The sequence below is a fragment of the Chenopodium quinoa genome, unplaced genomic scaffold, assembly GCF_001683475.1.
Source record: "Chenopodium quinoa cultivar QQ74 unplaced genomic scaffold, ASM168347v1, whole genome shotgun sequence".
Lineage (NCBI taxonomy): Eukaryota > Viridiplantae > Streptophyta > Magnoliopsida > Caryophyllales > Amaranthaceae > Chenopodium > Chenopodium quinoa.
Genome location: NW_018744854.1, coordinates 864,202 through 891,779, shown reverse-complemented (window position 1 = coordinate 891,779; position 27,578 = coordinate 864,202). Strand labels below are relative to the sequence as shown.

Below are 27,578 nucleotides of genomic sequence, written 5' to 3'. Positions count from 1 at the left end.
TTTGCTAAAAACAAGTCCTAATCCAATTAGGAATCTCTTTTGCTAAAGACAAGTCCTAATTCAAATAGGAACTCACTAGACCAAAACAATTCCTAATCAAAATAGAAATCCTAATGCTTAAAACAAGAAAAACCCTTTCAAGTGAAAGGTAAAAACTTGTAAGCCAAAATCTAATCTAAGAAACATTAAAGAAACGGACCAAGAAAGGAAACGTTGAATGCATCCGCATCATACTCCTCCTCTTGAAAACGAACTTGTCCTCAAGTTACATCATAACAAGGAACGAGATCATTTGCGCTAAGAGAAGCACAAACGCCTTCACCAAGTAGCACTTGAAATGTATCATAATTCTCCCTATGCACGATTTTAAAAGGCCCTTCATCAAAGGATTCATGCTTGTCTTTGCGGTTGTTGTATAACCTCTGTGCACTCAAAGAAAGCCACACATAGTCACCTATCTCAAATGGAGACTTACGAACAAGTTGAAGCACTCTATCTTGCTGCTTGTCTTTCTTCTTCCTTTTACTTGAACCACCTTCATCCCATGTAGAAAGAGAAATAACCTTGCTGCCATCATGTTGCATAGGTTCGAATTTAGGAGGCAAAGGTTTTAATCCAATCCTTTTCCCTTTATGTAGAACTGAAACCACATTCTTCTTTGCAAGGTAGATCACATCACGATCAAATTGCCAAGGACGGCCTAGCAACAAAGCACATGCATCCATAGGAACAACATCACACCATACTTTGTCTTCAAACTCACCAATTGTAAAAGAAACCAATGCTTGTTTCGAAACATGTACTCCTCCAACATTTGTGAGCCAATTAAGTTTGTAAGGATTAGGATGGTTCCTAGTCTCAAGCTGCAATGTATCCGTCATCTTCTTAGAGCATGCATTAGTACAAGAACCATTATCCACAATAACTGAACAACTACGCCCATTCACTAAGCATCTAGTGTGAAACAAGTTCTCCCTTTGTGCCATATCAGTCAAAGGAGTAGATTGAGCATGGAGAAGCTTTCTCAAAACAAGTGTGTTGTGATCCGGGGCTGCCTCACACAATGGTTGCTCTTCACACTCTTCCTCAAAGTCATATTCATTCTCCTCTCCTTCACGTTGCTCTTTTAGAAGTAAAGCAAGTTTAGCATCCTCCTCTTCTAAGGCTTGGTATCTTGTTAATGTCATGACCCTTCTATTAGGACACTCGGACTTGTAGTGACCTCTACCTTGACACTTGAAACACTTGATTTCATCTTTATCAACTCTTTGATTTTTAGCTTGAGCATCAAACTTAAAGGAATCCGAAACACCTTTATTCTTTTCCCAATTTTCAGATTTTTCAAAACCCTTTGAAGTCTCACCCTTTAGAGCATAATTAGGTCGAAAAGATTTCAACTTTGAAGTTTTAATTTGTCTTTCAACCTTTACAGCAAGCTCACAAGCCTCATCAAAAGTAAAGAACGATTGCAACTCAACTTTATGTCCAATTTCCATATTAAGGCCAACAAGAAATTTAGAGATCTTTTGTTCCTCCTCATCTTTACAATCACAAGCTAATGACAATCTCTCAAATTCTTTAATATAATCTTCGACACTCAAATTATTTTGTTGCAAAGTATTGAATTTGTGAAACAAATCTTGCTTATAGGATCGTGGAACAAAGCGTTTTCTCAATTTTTGTTTCAGCAAATTCCATGAATTAATTCTTTCTTTCTTTTCCCTTTCTCTCTTGATTTGACAATTATCATACCATAAAGATGCAAGCTTTGACAATTTAAGAATAGCATAAGTAAAGCACTTATAATCATCAATACCTTTGTGAGAGAAAATTCGATCTACTCGTCGCTCCCAATCTAGATAAACTTCTGGATCTAAAGTACCATCGAATTCTGGAAGATCACTCAGTTTGATCTCCTCATCCTTCTTGTATCCACCACTACCAATAGAACCTCCCGAAGCCTTAGCCTTCAATTCGGACATCTCCCCTTCAAGACTCTTCATATGATTCATGAAAATAATGTTTTGTTCCATCAAAGCAGCCATTTGTTCAAGCAAGTGAGTTTCCGTTGATTTACTCGCCATATTTGCGCACAATCAATAATCTTCCCTCGAATGTTTGTTGCTGTAGATTTTGCGTCACTTATCCAATGACCACGAAATTTTACAGGCTATAATTCTAGTCCAATAGGAATCCAACCAAAAAAGAATCACCGAAAAATACCAAGTATATAGTTCGCAGTAACCTAAAACTTCCAACTGGTCCAGATCTGCGCCGAGAAGAACAAGAACCAAGAAACTAGCACGAATTGATTCTTGATTGCTCAAGAACAAGGATATAACGACTCAATAATCACACCAACAGCTCTGATACCATTTGATGCGTTTCTTGATTCGTTTGGTCTTAGGTTTAAACAAGCTTCACTCGTTTGTTTTCGCCTAAGGGTTCTAAATCTGATTTCAAGGCTTCACTCACCTTAATCTCGTGATTTAGGGGTTTTTTTGAGGATAGTTTGAATTAGCTTCACTCACTAATTAATCTAACCTCTCTTAAATCAGGTTTCACTCGCCTAATCTAAGGGTTTTTATGTTTAACTTCACTCGTCAAACACAAAGAAAACTTGGAAAGAAACGTTCCAAATTAACAAGCAATAAAGCTTTAATCAACAAAACAAACTTCTTCTTTAATTCAAAGTTTACAACCTTTATTTATAGACTCAAAACTAATTCTAAACCTAATCAAATTAGAAAACTAATCCTAATTGAATTAGAATCCCATTTGACCTAGAAAACCTAAGAAAACCGAAACTTGATCCCCAAGTTCCTAATTCGGATATGACTAAACTAACTAAGTTTAATTCAACTTAGATTAGGTTATTCAATCCTCCTAAAACACCTAGACACGCCTAAAAACCAAAGCCAAGTCCTAATCCACTTAGGAATTTACTTTGCTAAAAACAAGTCCTAATCCAATTAGGAATCTCTTTTGCTAAAGACAAGTCCTAATTCAAATAGGAACTCACTAGACCAAAACAATTCCTAATCAAAATAGAAATCCTAATGCTTAAAACAAGAAAAACCCTTTCAAGTGAAAGGTAAAAACTTGTAAGCCAAAATCTAATCTAAGAAACATTAAAGAAACGGACCAAGAAAGGAAACGTTGAATGCATCCGCATCAATCTACTACTGGGGTACGAGAGCAAGTGCCCCTAAATTGCGTCCCAGAGTTTCAATGGTTGTACGACGAGTTTTTCCTGGCCGCTTGCGGCCTAAGCAGTCGGTCCTCCAGAGGTAGCCGGCCTCTTGAATATATGCACCCTTCTTTTGATTTGTTTTCAAATTTTTTGCTAACTCTTGTGGTTCTTACTTGTAGTTGAAGCTATGGACCAAATCTCCGCATCTAAGAAGGCGGCTGCTTTGCTGCGAGCCTCCATCATGCAACAGAAGCGAACCTCTTCTGATTCTCCTGCCAAGGAGACCCCCATAGTGAGTTTCGAGCCTTAGAACTTGTCTTGAAAAACTGCTTATATCAGTGTTGACCATTCATCTTTTTCGCAGGCGGGCACTTCCAAACCTTCCTCCTCCCAACAACCGGACTTGAAGGTTCGGAAGACGACTGGTGGGAGTACGCCTGGATCTGCCAGGAAACAGTCGGCTGACAAGCAGCCAGTCACCCCACAAAGTGTGGGGAACCCACCACTAGTTCTAGTCGGCCGCCGAGAGGTATAGATTGGTCTGCTAGACTTAACTTTTTTTTTCATCACTTCCTTCACGTTTCTGATGTTTCTCTTTGTTTTTGATGCAGGCGGCCCTCAAGAACCGGACTTGGTCCAAATAGCCAAGTCTATGATTAAGGTCGTCCCTCAAGAAGAGAGGGATGCGATCAAGGGAGTCGGCACCCTTGACCTAAACGGCATCATGGATCTCCTTTCTGAGGTAGACTTGGAATATTTTTAATTTGGTTACTTTGCATACCGCCTGCTATTCTCAAATATGACGTGTGTTTTTCCTTTTTCCAGACCATGTTGAGAGTACACGGCCTCCGAAGGCCAATTAGCGCCAAGAATAAAGAGGTAAAGGCTGCTAAAGCTATGGCCGCCACTGACGTTGATAAGGCAATGTTTCTAATTGCCCAAAATGAAATTTTGACAACTGATATTCTTTATTATCAGGCGCAGGCCACTTCCACTATTCGTACTGATTTAGAGGCGGCCAAAAAGAAGAATAATGAGCTGGAGGCGACGGTTAAGAGTCTCTGAGATGAGCTGAGGCCGCTTAGGCAGAAGATGACCCAGTTCGAGACCATGGAGAAATCCTTGGCTGCTGTCAAAGAGCGCCTGCAACAGCAGGAGAAAAGCCTCACTGATGAGCTCTCGGCCAAGGCCGAAAAAGAAAAAATGGAGCTTGTCCAAGCCATGATGGAAGACTCGGTTCAAATCATGAAGATGACTTGGACGACTCTCTTCCCAAAAGCTCATTATACCGTATGGGAGAAAAAATTCAATGCTTGTACTGAAAAGTACAACCAACAAATCATGAGGCAGGCGGCTGAGGATGATAAGGCGGCCGAGTCCAGCTCAGAAGAGGAAGAGGAGGAGGTGGCCCTGCGGCCGATTGAGGTGGATGCATCTAAAGAGGCTGCCCCTGATGCCGAGACAAGTAAGAAGGATGCCTCCCAGAACCAGGCGTCCCTTGCTGATCAGGCAGCAGTCAATACTGAAACCCTTCCTCAATCTTAAAGCTTTTATTTCTTTAACTTTTCTTCGGCCTATGCGCCGTTTACTCTTGTATCATTTTACCCGGCCAGGGGGCCGGGGTATTGAATATTTTGCCGGTCTTTATGGCCAGCTGTTTATATAAATTCGGCGACCATCTTTTGGTCGTCTTTTCTCGTTGAATTTTGTTTCATGCTTTATTTTTGCCAAGTGTCAAGGGTCCTTGATATCCGTTTGTATGCCATACCGACAGTTTTGGCTAGCCATTTTAAAAAAAAAAAAAAAAAATTGTAAGCCAAAAGTTGCGAACAGGTACAAAGTAACAACTGCCTATGCCCGTGGATGACTGGTTGTCTTGGTTCCAGGTTAGGCGATCAGTCGACCATTTATCCAGTCGGACCCCCAACATATTTTAGGCGATACGTTAGGTTTGTTTAACTTTTTCAAGTTAGAATGGAACAGGCCGCTTATAACTAGCCTGCATGTTTGTTAAGATAGGAATAGTTCTTTGGTCCTTGCTTACCAAAAAGCAGTCGACCCACGAACCAGATTTTCAAACGTGTTTGGTTTGAAAAGAAATCATCTTAGCAGGGTCAGGGTACGAGAGCTCTGGTTCGCCTTTAGGCAGGCGGACTCGTCATACTTTTTGAATCCTGACTAAGTATGAAAGAGTGACTTATGGATAATCTTTGAGGTTACCCATTCGTCATCTTTTATGCTTGAGTAGTAGAGGCACCAGGCAGCGGAGGCCGGCTGATTCTCTTGATTCACCAATGTTTGTTGGCTATTTACTCAAGAGGTACCGGCTGTACTTATCCCAAGTAATACAGACGGTTTTCCGACGCACACTTTAGCTGCTAACGCTTGTTTGGTTTAGTGTTAGAGTATTCCTTGTCTCGAAAACGGCTATGTGATTGTCCTTGGGGACAATCGTCTGAGTGCCGTGTAATTAGTTTATTGAACAATGTTCCACCCAAAAGGGAGCTGCTCTCTGCGACGAATTTCATCCGAATGGATGCCGCCGGACGCCTGCTATGATGTTGGGATAGGTCGTATTAGATTAAAGATTGGATCAGATGGCTGGGCGCCTAGTCTGATCATTTGACCATAGGCCTTAGGTAATTCATGGCGAACTAAGTTTTTGGAGAGTAGCCAACTGTATGGCTACAGGCGGCGTGCCCCTCTTAATTGAATGTATATTTAAGTGAAATTTAGAGTAGCCGACTGTTCTACCAGTTGGCATGCCCCTCAATTGATATAAAGGTGGAAAGTAGCCGACTGCTAATGGAGCAGGCGGCATGCCTCTCATAATACAAAATAGATGAAGTAAAATAGCAATTTTATTAGTAGCCCTTGGCTATTTACATCATTCAAAAATAATATTTCTTTAGATTATCTACATTCCAGGTTCGAGGCAAGGGTTTGCCGTCTGGTGTTTCCAAATGGTAGGTGCCGTCCCGGACCTCTTCATAGATTCGGTAGGGTCCTTCCCAGTTGGTAGTTAATTTGCTTGACTCATTAGCCCTACCGACTGCTTCCATTTTTCTTAGTACAAAATCCCCCACTTTGAGTGGACGCCTATGCACTCTTTTGTTGTATGACCTTGTCATTCTCATGTGGTAGATTTCATGGCGCAGGGCTGCATTGCCCCTTCTTTCTGGAAGTGAGTCCAATGCCAGGCGCATGGATTCGCAGTTCGCCTCTTCGTTATACAACATTACTCGAAGAGTCTGCTCATAGTGTTCAATTAGAAGAACAGCTTCTGCATCATAAGTTAGGAGGAATGGGGTTTCTCCAGTCGACCCTTTTTCAGTCGTCCTAATGGCCTAGAGAACATGTGGTAGTTTGTCTGCCCATAGGCCGCCTGCTCGTTCAATCTTCTTTTTGAGACCGTCTGAGATGATTTTATTGAAAGCTTCTACCTGGCCGTTTGCTTGAGGACGGCCGACTGATGCAAAGAAGTGCGAGATGCCTTGGTCTCCCAACCAATTTTTGAGAACAGGCGTCTCAAATTGGGGACCATTATCAAAAACCATAGACATGGGCACTCCAAACCGTGTGATGACATTTTTCCAAATGAATGAGATTACATCTTTCGTCTTGATTCCCTTAACAGCCTCTGCCTCTAGCCATTTGGTGAAGTAGTCGACTGCAACAAGCATGTATTTCCTACCGCCTGTAGCAGGCGTACAGGGACCAAGGATATCCATGCCCTACTTAGCAAACGGTAGTGGGCTATGGATGGCAGTGAGATCAGTAGCCGGACGGTGAATTAATTTGCCAAAACTTTGACACTTGTCACATTTTTTCACCATCTCCATGGCGTTTGCTTCTAAGGTAGGCCAAAAGTAACCCTACTGCCTTGCTCGTTGAGCAAGAGACCTGCCGCCTACATGAGAGGTGCAGTATCCAGAGTGCAGATCTTCTAAGACCTTTCGTCCTTTTTCTAGGGTAACACATTTCAAGAGGGGTTGAAGGTACCCTTTCTTGAAGAGTTCCCCTTTTCGTATCTCAAAACTGGATGCTCTTTTTCAGTAAAACCGCCTGGTAATGATCATCCGGCAAGGTGCCGTCTGTTAAGTATGTCCTAATTGGGTCCATCCAGGTTGAACTTCGATCTAGAATTCCAATAGGATCTTCTTCAATACTTCTCTTCTCAATAACTTCCCAGAAGACAGTACTTGGAGTATCACATGAGGCCGAGGATGCCAGCTTTGAAAGAGCATCCACCTGGTTATTTTCAGATTTGGGCACCTGAGTCAAATGAAACTCTTCAAGGGACCCGACTGCTTATCGTACCGCCTGCAAATATTTAATCAAGGCCGGGTGGGTTTCTTCGTATTCGCCATTATACTGACCCACTATCAATTGTGAGTCAGAGCAGGCGTCTATCCTTCTTGCCCCAGTCGCGTTGCACATGCGGATACCGGCCAGTAGAGCTTCATATTCTACCTCATTGTTCGAGGCTTGGAAGTTAAAACGTAGAGCGTATTCATACCTTTCGCCTTCTGGCGACTGACATATGACGCCTGCTCCACAACCATTTGAGGTGGAGCTCCCGTCCACATTGACCTTCCAGACTTGGTCTGGAATTTAAGATTCAGAGGGCCGAGCCATCTCTACAATAAAATCAGCAAATGCTTGCCCCTTTACTGCTTTTCTTAGCTCGAATGTGATTTCAAGGTTCTGAATCTATATCGCCCATTTGATCATTCGGCCTGACGACTCCATGGTAGTCAGTGGCCGCTTGATTGGCTGATCTGTGTACGACGACTGAATGTGCTAAGAAATAAGGCTTCAATTTTCTAACGGCCATGAAGAGGGCGAGACCGAATTTTTCCACTAAGGGGTACCTCAACTCAGCATTTTTCAACACATGGCTGACAAAGTAGACTGGGAGCTGGCAGCCGTCTCTTTCAGCAAGGAGAACGACACTTAGAGCATGGTCAGAGACTACGAGATACATGTAGAGAACTTCTTTAGGCAAGGGACTGACCAGCCTTGGGAAGGAATGCAGATGAACTTTCAATTTTTGGAAGGCCGCCTCAGCATCCGGCCCCCATTCAAACCTTGACTTCTTCTTTATTGCCTGGAAAAAGTAAAGGCACTTGTCGCCTGATCGGCTGAGAAATCTTCCAAGAGCCGCCAGACAACCTGTTAACTTCTGAACCTCTCGGACGGTGCGAGGTGACTGCATATCAATGACCGCCTGCACTTTCTCAAGGTTCGCCTCTATACCTCTTTGATTAATGAGGAATCCGAGAAACTTCCCAGACTCAACCCTAAAAACACATTTCTTGGGATTGAGCATGACATGGTGCCTCCTGAGTGTGGTGAATGTTTCTCGGAGGTCCGCCAGATGATCCGTCTGAAGTTTAGACTTAACAATCATATCATCTTTGTATGCCTCGACATTCCTTCCAATTTGGTCAAAGAAGTTTGTATTTATCATTCTTTGAAAGGTAGCCGGGGCGTTCTTCAAACCAAACGGCATGACCGTGTAACAATATAGCCCTTGATCAGTGACGAATGTCGTCTTCTCCTAATCTTTCTTCAACAAAGGAATTTGATGGAAGCTAGAGTAGGCGTCCATGAAGCTCATTAAAGCAAGGCCGGTTGTTGAGTCGATCAGGTTGTCAATCTTAGGCAATGGATAGCGATCTTTAGGGCATGCTTTGTTCAAATCAGTGTAGTCCACACACATTTGCCAGGTACCATTCGACTTCTTTACTAGTACCACATTTGCAACCCAGTTAGGGAAGTAGCATTGCCGAATGAACCCTACATCAAGAAGCTTTCTCAGCCGATCAGGACGTTCGGTCAGGACGTGAGTCGTCCAGGACAACATCCGTGTGTTTGCCAGCCTGCTGAAGGCGGAATTCGTCCAACCGCTCTTTTGCCAGTGATTGCTATCTTTTTTCTTTTCTCTCGGCCCCCAATTGGGTAGCCTTTCTTTTCTTGCCGCCTGCCACTTGAGCAGGCGCATCCTCCTTGATGAGTTCAAGGTAAGTTCTTTCACCATTTTGGCCAGCAGGCGCCATAGTGGTTTGATATCCGAGAGGTAACACTCTCGTGCCATCTTTTGATCTCCCCTTAGGGAGTCGACTGTTCCATCATCCCGCTCAAATTTGAGCAGCATAAGAGAGGGTATAATGACAGCTTTAGAGTTGTTCAGGGTGGGTCGTCCCAATATCATATTGTAGGCCGAAAGTTCTTCAACTACCAAGAACCGAACCACCGTGTGACGGCCCTCCCCTTTCTCACCCAGGCAAATGGGCAGATCCACTCGTCCCACTAGGTGTACAACACTTCCTCCAAACCCTAATAAAGGGTGAGATATCGGATGTATGCAATCGATTTTGTACTTGAGCTTTGCCAAGCACTTGTTGCTGATGAGATTAGAAGAACTACCAGTATCTATGAGGATCCGGCCAACTCTTTGATTAGCTACCTTACATTCAATGACAATGGGGTCATCATGCGGCCCCTTAACACCTGCCAGATCCTCTTCTATGATGACAATTTCTGGGAATGAACTCTTGGCGGTCCGTCCTTGGTGAACGAAATTAACATCTAGCCGCCTGATATTGTCTTTGTTGCCTCTTATAGTTGGGCCGCCTCCTGAGAAGCCACCGGCTATAGTGTAGATGACTGCGTCATCAGTATCAGAACTGTCGGCCGGCCGGTGATTCTTCTTGGCCGACTACTTGTTCTTTAGGGGAGCATTCCCCTTGGACTTCTTGACATAGGAGTCAAGGTCGCTTTTTTCAGCCAGGCAGTCCAGATAGCGCATGAGGCTAATACATTCATTGGTTTAATGACCAACATCTTCATGAAAATGGCTGAATTTATCACGGTTCCGATTGCTTACAGAACCCTTCATGGGGGCCGGCTTCTCGATTGAGATCCGACTCTTGATTTCTTTGAGGATAGCTTGGCTATCCTTGTTGAACGCATACTTAAGAGAGTAAGGTTTGAATTCTTTCTTCTTTTTCTGGGCCAGCTGTCCAGATGAGTCGGCTGCCCAGACACCTTTCCTCTTTTTCTCATCTTTATTTACCGGCTGCTTTTGTCGGCTTTCTTTTTTGTCAGACCTCCTTCCATCCGATTGTTTTCCAGTGTTACAGAGATTAGTTGCCTGTATATAAGCTTCAGCTTCGATCAATGCTTCTTGGAGAGTCGCAACCCTCTTTCGGACCAAGTCGAACTTAAAGGTCGACCCATCCTTAAGACCTCTGAAAACGTCAGTGTAGGCTACCTCATCCGGCAGCCCTTGTATTTGAATTCTCATCAGGTTAAACCGCCTGATGTAGGACAGGGTCCCTCATTCTCTCCCTGCTGAATGGTCCCCAAGTCAAGAGTCGTCTTCTAAGAAGGGATGTTCATAGAAAAATTGGAGGTGAACAAGTAAGCAAGTGTGCGATTCACACAACCAGTCGGCAGGTTGGCGAACCATTGCTGTGCGATTCTTTTGGGAGTCGCTGGGAAACACTTGCACCAAGTGGGATCATCCAACCCTTGGAGGTACATTAGGTTGGTGAACGCCATAAGGTGATCTTCTTGGTTAGTAGTGCCATCATAGGCGCCTACTAACACATTCTTCGCTTTGGCCAGCTGGCGGCCTCTATAATTTCCTTGGAGAAGGCGAACGGTTGTTCTCTAAGTCTTAGCAACCGGAGTTGCCGGTCCAAAGGTTGGACGCTTCTGGCCGCCTGGCCTCCACACAAAGGAGGCTGCAAGAAGTATTGTTGTTGCGGTACGTATGGTACATTCGGTACCGACTGATCCTTATGGAATCCAGACCGACGGGAGGCACCGCTTGTCTGACTTTCATAATTTGATTGAGTATACCTCATGGAGGTATTATGCAAACTATCCTGAAAATCTGAAGTAGAGGCCGACTCTGACAGGCGGTCATTCTTCTTCTGCTCCAGCAACAGGCGAGCATCTGAGTAAATTTTCTTTGACCCATCCGCTTGTACATGACGAATGGGCTTTCTCTTCCCTAGTGAGGGAAAACGATACGTTGTTAAGTCAATCACGGGCGACTCCCACTTCTTAGAATTAGGGTGGGGAGTCGCCTCTCGACCCTGTACAGGTTTCCTTCTTCTAGACTGAGAAGATTTTCTAGCCGACTGTTCCTTGGAGGGAACAGGCGTCTTCTTATTAATCAACTCTTGGATCTCTCCCTTGAACCCCCTCATGAAAGTCATGAGTTCGTTCCTTGTAATGGGAGCGGATCCTTTAGCCGCCTGTTGTTGCTCAGGCGGCGGGCCGGCTAGATTGCTGGGTCCAGCTTGGCAATCTACCTGTTCTTTCCTTTCGGTGTGACGGGGACGTCGGGCTCTTAGGGTCCCATCTGAGGCCGTGTGTGCTTCAACCTCGACCTCATATTTAGTATCTTTGTCTGAGTAGACAAGAGGGTCGTCCACTGGACGCCTCTCTTCTGAATTCGGTACAGACTGTGATGCCATCTCAAAAGTACTCTCCCCACAGACGACGCCAAAATGTTTCAAGGTTTTCTGATGTCTTGCGGGAGAGTTACCATTCCGGGACTAGAACCATGCGCATGTACCTGCAAAACAACGGAAACTCCGGGCGGTGGGAGCTACGCCTCCGACGGTCAAGTTAGTACTTGTTTTAGAAGTAATAAATGCAGAAAAATTAATGGTTGAGAGATCGGATTCTTCTAGGGGAGGAGTGATCAGTGTATGTAGGTTCTCTAGGTGAGAGTAATTAATTACTGAATCTGTTTTGGGGTTTTCTAATGTCCTGCGGGAGAGTTACAATTCCGAGACTGGAACCGGACGCTTGTACCTGCAAAACAAACGGATGTTCCGAATGATTGGTGATCCGCCTCCGACGGTCAAGTTAGTACTTGATTAAGGAGTAATTAATGCGGAAATTAAAGTGATTGGGTCTCTCTAGGTGAGAGTGTTTAATGTGTGTAATCTGCGTAATCCCCCTTAATGAGGATTAAGGGAGGTATTTATAACCTCGGGAAACGTGTCAATCTTAGGTTTAGGTTAACCTTGGGCTGATTGGGCTTCCCTCGGAAGTTGGGCCTAGGTGGCCGACTTCTCCATTAGGCATGGAGTATGCCACGTGTCATGACATAATAGGTCAAGGGTGGACGAATAAGCGTGTGCCACGTGTCAAGCCCTGAGAGGTCCAACTGGGGGACACTTGGCAGGACCTGATTGGCCCACGTGGCGCATTTCGATTGGTGGGAGCAAAATCCCCTAATCATTTGCCCCTCACAGGTGACACGTGACTGGTCACGTGTTACCTGTGACAGGTGTCGCCTTGTAACAGGCGACGACCTGCTACAGGTGTCACTCGGCGAAAGGCCGAGAGATTCTCCCGCCCAAATTTTGAATTCCGGAAGTGACCCTTCGCCTTCTCACTTCGCCTATATAAGGGAGTGTTGTCTTCGGTCATTTTAACACTTGAGAACTTTGTGAGAGAACATTCGGACCCCTAAACTTGCTCTGACATTTTGGACCCTTTCTGCCTACCGCCCGCTCTAACAAGCCGACTGCAAAGGATTTTCAGAACTTCATCAATCGTCACTCGTTCAGCTAACCGTCGGTTCTCTTACTCTTAATTTTCTCTGTACTTTATTCTTTTTTGAAATGGCACCACGGAAGCACACGACACGACCTAGGTTAGTGATCAGCCGGTCACCGGGGACGGCTGAATCTAGGACTAGGAGTGCCGCCTGCCCTCTTCTGGCCCCTTCTTTGCCCTTTATACAAAGTCCGACTGTATCTATGTCTATGCAGAACATGATGGCCAGAACAAAAAAGACTGCCAGGATCTCGAACTCAGACGGCTCCTCCCACAGGGTGCCGATTAGTGAAACATCTTACCAGGCGCCAGATGTGGAAGTGAAACAAAGCGGCTTCAAAGCCGGCAGTTCCGAGGGAGGAGTCAAAGTGACCCCTTCCCATTTTACAGTTGACAATTCTACATTCTCTCATGCTCCTTTTAAAGGAGAGGAGGCGGGCCCCTCTGGGAGAGGGGAGGAGTCGTCCTCTTCGGACTCGTCAGAGGACGAGTCCGAGTCTAGCTCTTCTGGCCATGCTTCTCTGGACACAGAAGAGAAAAACAGCCGCCTACAAGAGGCGAGGCTTTCTCACGCAGTTGAGAAGGGGGACAATTGGGCGGAGCCATCCGCCTCTCACCGAGAGGAAAATACCCCCTACTACTGCACGGTACCTCGGGGCCGGATCACGGCCATGCAAGAGAAAGTGGGGAGCTTTATCGCAAACCACACAATGGGCCCCGGCTTTTTAGTGTTCGTGCCGGATCCAGAAAACACAGTCGTCTGGCCAGCTGGTACTAGTTATGATGGCGCAAGCTTTGGCTGCTACGAGGCGGCCATCAAGGCTGGGCTGCGCTTCCCACTACATCCGGCTGTTCAGCGGATCTTGGATGGGTATGAGTTGGGGTTATGGCAGTTAGCCCCAAACTCCTGGGTCAACGTACTCGGCTATGTGGCCGGGTGCGAACTGCACGGGGTGGAGCCGAACTTCGAGGCTTTCGCCCACATGAACTACCTCAGCCGGACCCCTAAGGCAGGCGGTACCGGCTGGTATCAATTGACGAGCCACAGGGGCTACCTCATGACAATAGGTAAAGCAAACAAATGGAAGGACTGGCGGAGCACCTTCCTCATCATTGCGAGTTCAGACACAGAGCTGAAAAAGCGCATCAACAGGTGGAACAGGAATCCGCCCCTTCTTGCAGGCGGCCGCAACATGCCTCCTGTTCCCCCCAAGGCTAAGAAAGAGATCCTAAATAAAGGACTCTTCAAAGTAGTGTCGAAGGTGAACTCTACTTCAGGGGTACGAGAGCAGGTATCCCTGCACTGCGTCCCGAGCTTCAAATGGCTCTACGACGAGTACTTTTTGGCCGCCTGTGGCCTCAGCAGTCGGTGCTCAAGAGGTAGCCGACCTGTCGAATACTCTGTTGTTCCATGCATTTCTATTATGACTTTTATTAACTTTGTTATTTGTTTTTGCAGCGGACGCCATGAGCAAAATTACCCCCTCCAAGACTGCGGCGGCCATGTTGCGGGCCTCCATCATGCAACAGTCTTCAACCGACTCCCCCAACAAGGGGGCACCCTTGGTGGGCTTCGAACATTTCACTCTCTTTTTGGAGTTGTGTTTATGCATATACTGACTCTTTTCTTCTTTTTTAGACGGGCGCTCCAAGAGCTTCTTCTTCCCAACAGCCGGACTCCAAGGCCCGGAGGACGACTGTAGCGAGCTCTCCTGGTTCTGCCAGGAAACAAGCGGCGGCTGAGAAACAGCCGGCCACTCCTTCCAAAACTCCAATTGGGCCACCTAGAAGTATGAAGTTGTCCTTGTAAATTTTAGACTTGCTCCCTTTTTTACTAGGTCTAATCCGTTTGTCTATGCTTAATGCAGCCGGCCCTCAGGAGCCTGACTTGGTTTGAGGTGGCCAAGTCTATGATCAAGGCCGTTCCTCCATCTGAAAGGGTGGCGGTCAGGGGTGTCGGCACCCTTGACCTAGACGGGATTGCAGGAGTCCTTGCTGAGGTATACTTAACATATTTTTGAGTATTTGAATTCCAAGACGCCTTCTTTTTTTATTTTTTTATTTTTTTTTTGTTTGGAAACTGACGCCTGTTCCCCTTTTAACTTAGGCCCTGCTCCGAGTAAACGGCCTCCGTAAGCCGCTTGACAGGAAGAACAAAGAGGTAAAGGTTGCAAAAGCTATGGCCGCCTCTGACTGTGATAAGGCAATGTTTCAAATTGCCCAAAATGAGGTTATGACAATTGATATTCTTTATTATTAGGCGCAGGCTACCGCCGCTATCCGGGCTCAGTTAGAGGCGGCCCAGAAGAGGAATAGCGAGCTGGAGGCGACCATCAACAATCTCAAGGCCGAGCTGAGACCTCTTCGCCAAAAGATGTCCTCATACGACACCTTGGAGAAATCCTTGGCGACTGTTAAGGAACGCCTGGTGACCCAGGAGAAGAGTCTTACTCAGGAGCTCTCGGAAAAGGCCGAGCAAGAAAAGAAATAGCTAGTCAGGGAGATGATGGAAGACTCTGCTCAAATCCAGCGCATGACTTGGGGCCGCCTCTTCCCCAATGCCGACTTTGCCTCTTAGGAAATAACGTACCGCCAGTGTTCTGATAGATATAATCAAGAGATCCTGGCGGCTGCTGAGGACGAGGCGTTGGAGGAGGAGGAGCAGCCGGTAGTGGCGCTTGTGCCGCTTGGGGGTAATGCATCGAAGAAGGATGCAGCTGAAGCCGAGTCCAGCAAAAAGAGTGCTGACCAGGCGGCAGCTGCTAATATTGAAGATCTGCCCCCTTCTTAAGCTTTATGTCTTCTTTCCACGGCCTGCGTGCCGTTTGTTTGTATTTACCTGGCTAGGGGGCCAGGGCTCTGAATATTTGGCCAGTCTTTAATGACCGGCTTCCTTTTAATGAATATTTTTGTTTTGCTTCAAATTTGTTTAAGTATTGAATATTCTGATATCCAATTGCACACTATACCGACTGTTTTACATGGCCGATAGTTGCAGACAGGTACGGATAGTTAGTCACGCCGCCTATGCCCCTGGACGACTGGTTGTCTGTTTCCAGGCTAGGCGATCAGTCGGCCATTTATCCAATCGGTATTCGACTCATTTTAAAGACTGGATCCCCTTTAGGCAGGCGGTCCTGTCATTTGTAAAATTAACCAAGTAGGAAAGTGGTTTCCTACCTGTCATGTTTTTAAGCTAGAGACTTTAGGCAATCTAGGCCGACTGTTCCCCGCCACATTTAATCTAGTGTGAACAGGTGCTGTATGAACACCTTTTTAGTTTCATACCAATTTTTTAAGGAGTGACCAAGTAAATATGATTGTTACCTAGTCGCCGAGTGATTGAGAAGTAGAGGTTTCAAGCGGTGGGTACCGGTTGCTCCCCTTTATTTGCCAATGTTTGTTGGCTATTAACTCATAAGATACCGACTGTTCTTATCCCAAGTAGTTCAGTCGGTCGGTTGGCACGGATGGTTACTGCGAACACTTGTTTGACCTGATTAGTCAGTTAAGTGAGAGGTATCCTTGTCCGGGAAACGACTACGTGGTTGTCTTGTTTAGACAGTCGTATAGGTGTCGTGTAATGATTTTATAGAACAATGTTCCACCCAAAAGGGAGCTGCTCTCTGCGACGAATTTCATCCGGATGGATGCCGTCGGACGCCTTCTATAACGTTGGGACATGTCGAATTGAATTTTTATATTTTTATAACGCTTGGTCGGATAAGTTAGGAGGAATGGAGTTTCTCCAGTCGCCCCTTTTTCAGTCGTCCTAATGGCCCAGAGAACATATGGTAATTCATCCGCCCATAGGCTGCCTGCTCGTTCAATCTTTTTCTTGAAACCGTATGAGATGATTTTATTAAAGGCTTCTACCTGGCCGTTTGCTTGTGGACGGCCGATAGATGCAAAGTAGTGTGCAATTCCTTGGTCACCTAACCAGCTTTTGAGAACAGGCGTCTCAAATTGGGGACCATTATCAAAAACCATAGACATGGGAACCCCGAACCGAGTGATGACATTTTTCCAAATGAATGAAATTACATCCTTCTTCTTGATTCCCTTTACAGCCTCCGCCTCTACCCATTTAGTGAAGTAGTCGACTGAAACAAGTATGTACCTCCTTCCGCCTGTAGCAGGCGTATATGGACCCAGAATATCCATGCCCCACTTAGCAAACGGTAGTCAGTAGCCGGACGGTGAATTAGTTTGCCAAACCTTTGGCACTTGTCACATTTTTTCACCATCTCCATTGCATCTGCATCTAAAGTAGGCCAAAAGTAGCCCTACCGCCTTGCCCGTTGAGCAAGCGTCCTACCGCCTATATGGGAAGCACAGTAACCAGAGTGAAGATCGTCTATTATCTCTCGCCCCTTTTCTGGAGTAACACACTTGAAGGTACCCCCTTTTGTGAAGTTCTCCCTTTATCATTTCAAAACTGGTTGCTCGTTTTTTCAGTGCTGTCACCTGTTGATGATCATCCGGCAGGGTACCGTTTGTCAGATATGCCCTGATTGGATCCATCCAGGTTGAGCTTCTGTCTAGGATTCCAATAGGGTCTTCCTCGATGCTTCTCTTCTCCATCACTTCCCAAAAAACAGTTCGAGGAGTATCACAAGAAGCGGATGATGCTAATTTTGAAAGTGCATCCGCCTGGTTGTTTTCTGATCTCGGCACTTGAGTCAGACGAAAATCTTCAAGGGATCCGACCGCCTATCGTACCGCCTGTAAATACTTGATCATAGCCGGATGGGTGGCTTCGTATTCGCCATTATACTGACTCACTATCAACTGTGAATCGGTACAGGCGTCTATCTTTCGTGCCCCTGCCGCCTTGCACATGCGGATTCCAGCTAGTAAAGCTTCATATTCTGCCTCATTGTTTGAGGCCTGAAAACTGAAGCGTAGAGCATACTCGTACCTGTCGCCCTCTGGCGACTGACATATGACGCCTGCTCCACAACCATTTGATGTAGAGCTTCCATCCACATATACCTTCCAGACTTGCCCCTTCACTTATTTTCAGGGGGACAAGTCATCTCAACAATAAAGTCAGCAAAGGCTTGCCCCTTCACTTCTTTTCTAGGCTCGAAAGTAACTTCGAGGCTCTGTATTTCTATGGCCCATTTGATCATTTGGCCTGACGACTCCATGGTGGTCAGTGGCCGCTTGATAGGTTGATTTGTATACACGACGACTGCATGTGCCAAAAAGTAGGGCTTCAATTTTTTAATAGCCATGAAGAGTGCAAGACCAAATTTCTCCACTAAGGGATACCTCAACTCGGCATTTTTCAGTACATGACTGACAAAGTAGACCGGGAGCTGACAACCGTCTCTTTCAGCAAGAAGAACAGCGCTTAACGCATGATCAGAGACGGCCAGGTACATGTAAAGTACTTCTTTGGGTAAAGGGCTGACCAGCCTCGGCAAGGAATGCAAGTGAACTTTCAATTTCTGGAAGGCCGCCTCAGCATCCGGCCCCCATTCAAACCTTGCCTTCTTCTTAATGGCTTGGAAAAAGTATTGGCATTTGTCGCCTGATCGGCTTAGAAATCTTCCCAAGGCCGCCAGATAACCTGTTAACTTCTGAACCTCTCAGATGGTACGAGGCGACTGCATGTCGATGATCGCCTGCACCTTCTCAGGGTTCGCCTCTATTCCTCTCTGATTGATAAGGAATCCGAGAAATTTCCCAGACTCAACTCCAAAGACACATTTCTTGGGATTGAGCATGACATGGTGCCGCCTGAGTGTGGCGAAAGTTTCTTGGAGATCCGACAGATGATCTTTCTGAAGTTTAGACTTGACAATCATATCATCAATATATGCCTCGACATTTCTTCCAATCTGATCAAAGAACACAGTGTTTATCATTCGCTGGAAAGTGGTCGGGGCATTCTTAAGACCAAACGGCATGACCGTGTAACAGTATAACCCTTGATCAGTGACGAAGGCCATCTTTTCCTGATCTTTCTTCCATAAAGGAATTTGATGGAAACCAGAGTAGGTGTCCATAAAGCTCATCAAAGCATGGCTGGCTGTTGAGTCGACCAGGTTATCAATTTTAGGCAGAGGGTAACTGTCTTTGAGGCACGCCTTGTTTAAGTCTGTGTAGTCTACACACATTCGCCAGGTGCCATTCGGCTTTTTAACAAGCACCACATTTGCAACCTAGTCTGGGAAGTAACATTGCCGGATGAACCTTGCATCAAGTAATTTTTTAACTTCGGCGGCTGCCGCCTGACTTCTTTCTTTTCCATGGTTCCGCTTTTTCTGCCGTACCGCCTTCTTTTTGAGATCCACGACCAGTTTATGTACCGCCAGATCAGGACTGATGCCTGGCATTTCATGGACTTCGAATGCAAAGATGTCCTTGTATTCTTTCAATAGTTTGTGAAAGTCGTCACCCAGGACCCTTAGAGCAGTCGTCCCAACTTTGACTGTTCTGTCAGGACGCGAGTCATCTAAGATCAGGTCCGTATGCTCACCAGCCGGCTGAGGGCGGAATTCATCCGATCGCTCTTCTGCCAATGATTGCTATTTTCTGTCTTTTCTTGCGGCCCCCGTCTGGGATGCCTTTCTCTTCTTGCCGCCTGCTTCTTGAACAGGCGCACTCTCCTTGACATTGCCAAGGTCTATTTTTCCACCACTCGACCTAGCGGCCATAAAAGTGGGCTTGACATCCGAGAGATAGCACTCTCGGGCCATCCTCTAATCTCCATTTAGGGACCCGACTGTTCCATTATAACAGCCTTGGAATTATTCAGGGTTGGTCGTCCCAGAATCATGTTGTAGGCCGAGAGTTCTTCTACTACCAGGAACCGGACTACCATGTGTCGTCCTTCCCCTTTTTCACCCAGGCGGATGGGTAAATCCACTCGTCCCACTAGGAGGACTCCTCCTCCTCCAAACCCTACTAAAGGGTGGGATGCCGGATGTATGCAATCAGTCTGATATTTTAGTTTCGACAGACATTTGCTACTGATGAGATTTGAGGAGCTTCCGGTATCTATGAGGATTCAGCCAACTCTCTGGTTGGCCACTTTACATTCAATAACGATAGGGTCGTCATGCGGCCCTCTTACCCCTCCTAGATCTTCTTCAGTGATGACAATCTCAGGAAATGAATATTTGGAGGGCCGTTCTTAGTGAACGGAATTTACATCTAGCCGTCTGATATTGTCTTTATTGCCCCTAATAATGGGGCCGCCTCCTGAGAAGCCGCCTGCAATGGTGTAGACGACTGCATCATCTGTATCGGAGCTGTCGGCCTGTTGATTCTTTTTGGCCGACTGCTTTTTCGAGGAAGTGTTCCTCGTAGATTTCTTGACATAAGTGTCAAGATCACCTTGCTCAGCCAGGCGGTCCAGATACCGCATGAGACTGATGCATTCATTGGTGTGATGACCAACATCTTCATGATAATGACAGAATTTTTCTCGGTTCCGGTTGTTTGCAGAACCCTTCATGGGGACCGGCTTCTCAATTGAGATCCGTCCCTTGATTTCCTTTAGGATAAATTGGCTATCCTTCTTAAACGCATACTTTGGGGAGTATGGTTTGAATTCTTTTTTCTTCTTCTGGGCCGGCAGTTTAGAGGAATCAGCCGCCCAGACCTCTTTTCTCTTCTCATCTTTGTTTGACGACTGTTTCTGTCGTCCTTCTCTTTTGTCGGACCTTTTCCCGTCCGACTGTTTTACCGTACTACAAAGATAAGTCGCCTGTATATAGGCTTCCGCTTCAATCAAGGCCTCTTGAAGAGTCGCCACCCTCTTTCAGACCAAATCAAATTTGAAGGTCGACCCGTCTTTGAGACCTCTGAAAAAGTCAGTATAGGCTACCTCATCCGGTAACCCTTGAATCTGTATTCTCATCAGGTGAAACCTCCTGATGTAAGAACAAAGCCCCTCCTTCTCGCCCAGCTGAATCGTTCCTAAATCAAGGGTCGTCTTCTTCGAAGGGATGTTCATGGCGAAGTCTGAGGTGAATAAGTAAGCAAGCGTCCTGAAGTTATTTACACAACCAGTCGGCAGGTTGCCGAACCATTGTTGTGCGTTTCCTTTGAGAGTCGCTAGGAAACACTTGCACCAAGTGGGATCATCCAACCCTTGAAGGTACATCAGGTTGGTGAATGCCATCAAATGGTGTTCAGGGTTAGTAGTGCCGTCATAGGCGCCTACTAATACATTTTTCACTTTGGTCGGCTGAGCGGCTTCAGTAATTTCCTTGGAGAAGGCCGACGGCTGTTTACCAAGTCTAAGCAACCGTAGCTGCCAGTCCATAGGTTGGACATTTTTTGCTGGACATGCAACAAAATACTGTTGTTGCGTTACAAACGGTAAGTTTGGTACCGCCTGGTCGCTATGAAAGCCGGACTGACGGGAGGTGCCGCCTGACTGACTCTCATGATACGACTGAGTATGCCTCATCGAGGTATTGCGCAGACTGTCTTGGAAGTTTGAAGTAGAGGCCGACTCTGACAATCGGTCACTCTTCTTCTGCTCTAGCAGTAGCCGAGCATCTGTGTATGTTTTCCTCGACCCGTCCGCCTGAATATGACGAACAGGTTTCCTCTTTCCTGGAGTAGGAAAACGGTATTTTGTGAAATCAAGGGCAGGCGGCTCCCACTTCCTAGATTTAGGATGAGGGGTCGCTTCTCGCCCTTGAACTGGCTTCCTCTTCCGTGAAGTGGAGGGTTTCTTAGCCGACTGCTCCTTGTCCAGAGCAGGCGGCTTCTTGTTGATCAACTCGTGAATTTCTCCCTTGAAGTCCCTCATGAAGGTCATGAGTTCGTTCCTTGTGATGGGAGCAGACCCATCAGTCGGCTGCTGCCGAACAGGCGGTGCGCCTGCTGGCTCACTTCCAGTTTGAAGATGTTCCCGTTCCCTCCTTTCGATATGACGGGTACGTCGGGCCCTTAGGGTCCCGTCTGAAGCTGTGTGAGCTTCAACTTCAAATTCATTCTCAGTATCGTGGTCCAACTAAACTAGAGAGTCGTCCAGAGGACGTCTCTCTTCAGGAGCCGATACAAACGTGGATGCCATCTCAGAAGTACTCTCCCCACAGACGGCGCCAAAAATGTTTCGGGGTTTTCTGATGTCCTGCGGGAGAGTTACAATTCCGAGACTGGAACCGGACGCCTGTACCTGCAAAACAAACGGATGCTCTGAATGATTGGAGATCTGTCTCCGACGGTCAAGTTAGTACTTGATTAAGGAGTAATTAATGCGGAAATTAAAGTGATTGGGTCTCTCTAGGTGAGAGTGTTTAATGTGTGTAATCTGCGTAATCCCCCTTAATGAGGATTAAGGGAGGTATTTATAACCTCGGGAAACGTGCCAATCCTAGGTTTAGGTTAACCTTAAGCTGATTGGGCTTCCCTCGGAAGTTAGGCCTTGGTGGCCGACTTCTCCATTAGGCATGGAGTATGCCACGTGTCATGACATAATAGGTCCAGGGTGGACGAATAAGTGTGTGCCACGTGGCAAGCCCTGAGAGGTCCAACTGGGGGACACTTGGCAGGACCTGGTTGGCCCACGTGGCGCATTCCGATTGGTGGGAGAAAAATCCCCTAATCAGAATCCCCCTCTAATGAGGATTAATTAGAGTATCTATAACCTTAGGAAACGTGTCAAATCCTAGGTTTTGGTTAACCTAGGGCTGACTGGGCTTCCCTCGGAAATTGAGCCTAGGTGGCCTGCTTGGCATATGGAGGCCACGTGGCATGACACAAAAGGTCCATGGTGGACAGATCAACGCCAGACACGTGGCATACTCCTATCGGCCCATGTGGCGGACACATGGCAGGACTTGATTGGTCCACTTGTCAGATGATGATTGGTAGGGAAAAATCCTAATCAAACCACATTAATGCAAAGCTAATTGAATGAAGTGAAAGTCAAACACATTCAAACAAAGCTATTTGAATCAAATGAAAGTCAAACACATTCAAGCAATGCTATTTGAATCAAATTAAAGTCAAACGCATTCAAAAAAGGTATTTAAATCAAGTGAAAGTAAAAAACATTCAACAAAGCTATTTGAATTAAATTAAAGTTAAACACATTCAAACAAAGCTTTTTGAATTAAATGAAAGTCAAATGCATTAAACAAAGCTAAATGAATCAAATTAAAGTTAATCACATTCAAACAAAGCTAATTTAATCAAATGAAAATCAAACACATTAAAACAAAGCCTTTTCAATCAAATGAAAGTAAAATGCATTCAAAATAGCGATTTGAATCAAGTGAAAGTCAAACAAATTCAAACAAAGCTTTTTGAATCAAATGATTTTCAAATCCATTCAACGATGCTAATTGAATCACATGAAAGTCAAGCACATTCAAACAAATCTTTTTGAATCAACTGAAAGTCATATGCAATTAAAAAAAAGTAATTAAATAAAGTGAAAGTCAAACACATTTAAACAAAGCTTTTTAAATCAAATGAAAGTTAAATGCATTCAACAAAGCTTATTGAATCAAATGAAAGTCAAACACATTCAAGCAATGCTATTTGAATGAAATTAAAATCAAACGCATTCAAAAAAGGTATTTAAATCAAGTGAAAGTCAAAAACATTCAAACAAAGCTATTTGAATTAAATTAAAGTTAAACACATTCAAACAAAGCTTTTTGAATTTAATGAAAGTCAAATGCATTAAAAAAAGCTAAATGAATCAAATGAAAGTTAATCACATTCAAACAAGGCTAATTCAATCAAATGAAAATCAAACACATTCAAACAAAGCTTTTTCAATCAAATGAAAGTAAAATGCATTCAAAATAGCGATTTGAATCAACTGAAAGTCAAACAAATTCAAACAAAGCTTTTTTAATCAAATGATTGTCAAATCCATTCAACGATGCTAATTGAATCATATGAAAGTCAAGAACATTCAAACAAATCCTTTTGAGTCAAATGACAGTCAAATGCAATGAAAAAAGTAATTAAATCAAGTGAAAGTCAATCACATTCTTACAAAGATTTTTAAATCAAATGAAAGCCTAATGCACTCAACAAAGCTTATTGAATCAAATGAAAGTAAGAAATTCTAATTGAATCAAATGAAATTCTAGAGAGAGAAAGTGAGAGAAAGCAAGAAACGCGTGTGTGTTTTTGTTAGGGGCGTTTCCCGCCACCTCTCTTGAAGGTTCTGTAATGGCGAAGGAGAGGAAGAAGACCAAGAAAGCTTCTAATTCCAAATCCAAGAATAAGAAGAAGAAGTCACCTCCAAGTGCGAAGAAGTTCACTAAGAAAGATGAGAGTGTAAGCGTAGGTTCGATGCACTGTTCCATTGAAAGCTGGCTGGAGAAGTCTTCGATTCAGGAAGTCCCTATCAAGGAGGTTTCAGAGGAGGAGAAGGAGTTGTATTGTGAACAATTTAATCAATGGCTCAACGTAATTCACTCTTCCTCACCTCCATTGTTGTGTGAGGAAAAAACAGAGAATGTGATTGCTGGTAATTTGAACTCTGATGATAACATTCATTCAAATGTGATTAATCCTACTCCAATCATGATGTTATGTAATGGTAATCTGGGTTCTAATTCGGCTAATGATAATAATTGCACCCCTAACACTAGATACCCTGTTTTTGGGAATCCTGAGAAATCGGACATAAATTGGAGAGCTCAGTTTGATTCTGTTACTGATGAGTGGATGAATTTTGGTTGTCCTGAAGAATTTTCTAAGGAAAATGAGGATGATGGTGGGAGTTCAAGCTTCTTGAAATTAACAATGGATGATGTGAAACCTGAAATTTATTACTGAAATAGTTCGATTGTTTGCTATGTTTTATGTGGTAAGCCTACTAATGTGGCTTTCTTAGCATTTATTTGTAGGACATGGGGAAAATTTGGGGTAGATAAGATTTGCCCAATGAACAATGGTATTTTTGTAGTAAGATTTAAGGAGTATGCAGGTCGAGAAAGAGCATTGAATGCTGGGCCTGTGTTCTTTGACAAAAACCCAGTGATTGCTAAGAAATGGGTGCCTGGGTTGGATCTAACAGAGGAAAAGGTTGAGGTTATCCCTGTTTGGGTCAGGCTTCCTGGGCTTGATCTCAGATTTTGGGGGCAATCCACTTTGATGAAGATTGGTAGTTTAGTTGGGAAGCCTCTCAATATGGATAGAGCCATTGCTACGAAAGAACTCATTGCTTATGCAAGACTGCTTGTTGAAGTGAAGATTGGGACTAAGCTCATTGAGAACATTGAGTTCATGGATGAGAATGGTTGCTGGGTGAGTCAGGCTATTGTCTATGAATAGAAGCCTATAATATGCTCTAAATGTGGAGGTATGGGACATGGGATTGATCTATGTCCTAACTTAAAGGTTCCTAAGAGAAGTAATCTACCTGCTCAGACTCAGAAAGTGTGGAGGCCTGTTAGAAATGATTATAAGGTTCAGTCTCAGGAAGTTGTTGATAATAACAAGGTGAAGAGGACTGAAGGGTGTTTCTCAATCCTGAGTAGGATAGGTGATAAGGAGGATGGTGAATTATTCAGGTCTAATGGGGAACTGTATGCTCAGGTAACCCCTTCTGAGAAAGAATGGAAGACTGTTGGCAGTGAGAGTGTTTTGTTTGGAAGTAAGGGGGGTGGAGTTCATTCCAACCCTTATCATGAATAGTTTGGGTTTTTGGAATGTAAGAGGTCTCAACCAAATTGATAGAATCTGTGATGTTTTATGGTTTTTAAAACATCATAATATCAGTTTGTTTGGGCTTCTTGAAACTAAGGTTAAGACAGTGAAGTTTGGTTCTGTTTTTGCTAATTTTGGGGGTGATTGGGCTGTTAGTGCCAATTATTCCAAGCACCCTAATGGTAGAATTTGGGTTATTTGGAAGCCGGATTTGTTCTATGTGGATATTGTTGAGGTTGATGCTCAGTTTATTCACTTGAAAGCTCTTCATAAAGGTACAGGGATTTTGTTTTGGTATACAGTTGTGTATGGGTTTAACAACCCAGGTTTGAGGGAGCACCTGTGGGATAGAATTAGTCATATTAGTAGTTGTGTGAATGGTCCTTGGATTGTAGGAGGGGATTTCAACAATGTTCTGAACATTGAGGACAGAGTTGGGTCTGCTGTGTCTTTATCTGAGGTTGAGAATTTCAGACTTTGTGTCAGGAATAGTAGTTTGTTAGAGCTGAAGTCTAGTGGGATGTTTTACACCTGGAACAATAAGCAGGAGGGAGCTGATAGGGTGTGTTCCAAGATTGATAGAGTTTTTGGTAATTATAGGTGGTGCTCAGTATTTCAGCATGCTCATGCTGAATTTCTGCCTGAAGGATTAATGGACCACAGCCCTTGTGTGGTGACTTTTCTTGAAAATGTAGGGGGAGGTAAAAAACCGTTTAAATTTTTTAATCATTGGGCTGAATGTGCAGGCTTTGCCAGGGTGGTTGCTGAGGCTTGGCAGTATGATGGTCAAGGCACTGCTATGTTTAAACTAATCCAGAATTTGAAGAGAGTTAAGGTTAGACTTAAAGATATTAACTCCCAGCTGAGATCACATGTTGAAGATGAGGAGGCTAAGGTTGCTAAGGTTCTGTCCAGGGCTTAATGTAACTTAAACAAGAATCCCAGAGATGAAAGTCTCATTGCTGGAGAAGGGGAGGCTAGAAAGAGATTCAGCGAAGCTCACAATGCTAAGCTTAAGTTCCTCAAACAGAAGGCTAAAGCTCATTGGGCTAGAGAGGGTGATATGAATACAGCTTTCTTCTATGCTTGCATCAGGAAAAGGAGGATGCAAAACAGTGTGTTTAGCATTCAAAAAAAGGATGGTGAGGTTACTAATGACCCTAAGGAAATTGCTGATACTTTCATTGACTTTTACAAAGGCATGCTAGGTACTCATTCAGATGCTGTCTGGAAGCTTCATCAGAGTGTCATTGTTGAGGGGCCTGTGTTGAGTGCTGATCAGGGTAGTCAGTTATGCAGAGACTTCAGTGTTGAGGATGTGAAAAGTGCATTATGGAGTATGGATGATAACAGAGCTCCAGGTCTAGATGGGTTTTCTAGTGGCTTTTTTAAGGCTGCTTGGAATATTGTGGGAGAAGATTTGTGTAATGCAGTACTTGATTTCTTTAGGCATGGCAGATTACTTAAACAGGTGAATAATACACTCCTTACCCTTATCCCTAAAGTTGATAATGCAACTTAAGTAGGCCAGTTTAGACCAATTGCATGCTATAATGTCATCTATAAGATAATTTCTAAGATGATCTATAAGATAATTTCTAAGATGATCTGCCAGGTGTTTCGGGGTTTTCTGATGTCCTGCGGGAGAGTTACAATTCCGAGACTAGAACCGGACGCCTGTACCTGCAAAAAAAACTGATGCTCCTGATGATTGGAGATCCGCCTCCGACGGTCAAGTTAGTACTTGATTAAGGAGTAATTAATGCGAAAATAAAAGTGATTGGGTCTCTCTAGGTGAGAGTGTTAAATGTGCGTAATCCCCCTTAATGAGGATTAAGGGAGGTATTTATAACCTTGGGAAACGTGCCAATACTAGGTCCAGGGTGGACGAATAGGCGTGTGCCACGTGGCAAACCCTGACAGTTCCAACTAGGGGACACTTGGCAGGACCTGATTGGCCCACGTGGCGCATTTCGATTGGTGGGAGCAAAATCCCCTAATCATTTTCCCCTCACAGGTGGCATGTGACTGGTCACGGGATACCTATGACAGGTGTCGCACTGTAACAGGCGACGGCCTGCTACAGGTGTTACTCGGCAAAAGGCCGAGAGATTCTCCTGCCCAAATTTTTAATTTTGGAAGTGAC

At 44.7% G+C, this 27,578-nt stretch overlaps 1 protein-coding gene across 1 annotated transcript; it reads left to right on the top strand.

Moving 5' to 3' along the window:
- The first annotated feature begins 24,304 nt into the window (after positions 1-24,304).
- Positions 24,305-26,954, top strand: LOC110704583. Its single transcript, XM_021882390.1, has 6 exons — positions 24,305-24,497; positions 24,618-25,030; positions 25,124-25,371; positions 25,505-26,133; positions 26,179-26,327; positions 26,370-26,954. Exons 1-6 carry the CDS (start codon positions 24,305-24,307, stop codon positions 26,952-26,954), a joined length of 2,217 nt encoding a protein of 738 aa, XP_021738082.1.
- The last annotated feature ends 624 nt before the right edge of the window (positions 26,955-27,578 follow it).